Source organism: Otolemur garnettii, unplaced genomic scaffold (genome assembly GCF_000181295.1).
Source record: "Otolemur garnettii isolate 467f Iridium unplaced genomic scaffold, OtoGar3 scaffold00098, whole genome shotgun sequence".
Classification (NCBI taxonomy): Eukaryota; Metazoa; Chordata; class Mammalia; order Primates; family Galagidae; genus Otolemur; species Otolemur garnettii.
In genome coordinates, this window is record NW_003852493.1 from 6,427,420 (window position 1) to 6,429,842 (window position 2,423).

The window sequence follows — 2,423 nt, forward strand, 5'->3', positions numbered from 1 at the left end:
AAAAAAAAAAAAAAAATTCTACAAAAGAATAAAAATATAAATGTATAAAGGGAAGGAGCATCAGCAAACCAGAACTGAAACCAATTTTGGGAAGGCAGAGGATGAGGTAGTCCAGCAAGACAGCAGCCAGACCACAGACCACAGGGGCTGTAGCCAAGAAGAAAGTTATTCTACCCTAGAAACACTTCCATTACTTGGAATTCTCAACACACAGGGAAAAGGAAATTAGCATGACACAAAAATGACCTGAAAATAGAAAAATTAACTGGAAGTCTAGATATGGAACATTCACTAACTCCCTCCAATCCCTCCCAAGCCCATCCTTAGTAGGCTGCACAAAAGTCAGGTGCTTATCCCCCAGTAAAACCTAAGGAAAATAATATTAATAACTGCCCTGGGAGCTCTAAGGCCACATGGTCATCTACCTCTAAGTCCCTAACCCCTCCCCTTACAGGCCAACTACCCACCTCCTCATCTTAAACGGAAGCCAGCAATAACAAACCATCCATGTGCACAGAGCTTCTAAACATCTATATTGTCTAGTTCTTAAATGTAAATAAAATATTAAGAAAAAAGGTAACCAAGGACAAAAAAGATTATCAGGTAATAGTAAGGTACTTAAAAACAAAACAAAAAACTCCTAACTGACAGTCTGAGACACTATGGAAAAAAAAAAAAAAGAGGATGATCAGCTTGGAAAATGTGATTGATAACATAAAAAATTTAAAAGAGAGTTAAAAGAAAAAGCTGAGCAATTTTTCCATAAAGTAGAAACAACAGAGATAATTGTGGAGAAAACAGACAGACACAGCACTCAGTAATGGGAGTTATAGAAAGAGAAGAGAGTAAAGAAGAAATTATTCAAGAAAAACGTAAGTAATGCTATATTCCAAAACTGAACATACACTCAGCAACTGAAAGGGTCACCTGCGGGAATAGCACAATGCATGAGGAAAGAATGCATGTACTGCCAAAAAGCACAAACAATAAATTTAAAAAATATTATAATATAAACAATGTTCACAGAAACTGCAAACCACCAAAGGAGATGAAAACCAGGAGCAAAGTGGTCACCTCCAGTGAGCAAGAACGTGCACGGGAGCAGCAAGGGTGAGGTCACAGCTGAGCTCCTGATTTTTAAATCATGTTATTCCTTTGATCAAAAGCTTCTTAAAACATATTTTTATCATCACTTTTAGACATCCAGGATACCTTGAGTTAAAAGATCAAATAGGCTCAGCGCCTGTGGCTCAAGTGGCTAAGGCGCCAGCCACGTACACCCAAGGTGGCGAGTTCGAATCCAGCCCAGGCCCGCCAAACAAGGACGGCTACAACCAAAAAAAAAAATAGCCGGGCGTGGCAGGCACCTGTGGTCCCAGCTACTTGGGAGGCAGAGGCAGAAGACTTGCTTAAGCCCAGGAGTTAGAGGTTGGTGTGAGCTGAGATGCCATGGCACTCTACCCAGGGGGACAGCTTGAGGCTCCTGTCTCAAAAAAAAAAAAAAAAAAAAAAGATCAAATAAAAATTTTATCCAGGCTTGGCGCCTATAGCTCAGTGGCTAAGGCGCTGGCCATATACACTGGGGCTGTTGGGTTCAAATCTGGCCGTGCCTGCCAAACAATGACAGATACAAAAAAAAAATAGCTGGGCATTGTGGTGGGCGACTATATGCTCAGCTACTTGGGAGGCTGAGGCAAAAGAATCGCTTAAGCCCAAGAGTTTGAGGTTGCTGTGAGCTGTGACGACATAGCACTCTACTGAGGGCTACCTAGTGAGACAATGTCTCAAAAAAAAAAAAAATATATATATATATATATAATCCAGAATAATTTTAGAGAGAACTACTTGCATACATACCTAAGACGTGGGTAAAAGAAACAAGCCAAATTTTGACTTGGCAGTCTTGACCACATGACGCCAATCTAAAAAACTGAAGGCTTTGTTCTCCATCTAAAAATATGTTTAAAATAATACAAAGAATTAATAAAACATTTAAAGTCCCAAATTTTCAATTTCTGATATTGAGATTTGTTAATTCTATTCATTTAAACCACATTCATAAACAGTATTAATTAACTTACATCATCTAGTGAAATGCCAATTAAAAAATTATTTTAAACAAAATACTTTATAGGATTCTAACTTTAGTGCTGAAGTTGCTACAATAAAATGTCTTTTGGCTGAGTGCAGTAGCTCATGCCTGGAATCCCAGCATTCCAGGAGGCTGAGGTGGGTGGAGCTCAGAACTTCAGCCTAAGCAAGAGACCCCATCTCTACTAAAAATAGAAAAACTAGGCTTGGTGACCGTAGCTCAGTGGTTAGGGCTCAGGCCACATGCACGGGGGCTGGCGGGTTTGAACCCATCCCAGACCTGCTAAACAATGACAACTACAAAAAAAAAAAAAAATACCCAGGCGTTGTGG

The 2,423-nt window shown here is 39.7% G+C and overlaps 1 protein-coding gene across 3 annotated transcripts in view; it reads right to left on the reverse strand.

Annotated features, from left to right (window-relative positions):
• The window catches only part of WDSUB1 (WD repeat, sterile alpha motif and U-box domain containing 1), a 67,079-nt gene that overhangs the window by 53,396 nt on the left and 11,260 nt on the right, over positions 1-2,423 (reverse strand). For all 3 annotated transcript variants that reach the window (XM_023516821.1, XM_023516822.1, XM_003795968.3), the window contains exon 4: positions 1,858-1,950. In XM_023516821.1, coding sequence (XP_023372589.1) covers positions 1,858-1,950 — 93 coding nt within the window. The remainder of the gene's footprint in view (positions 1-1,857; positions 1,951-2,423) is intronic.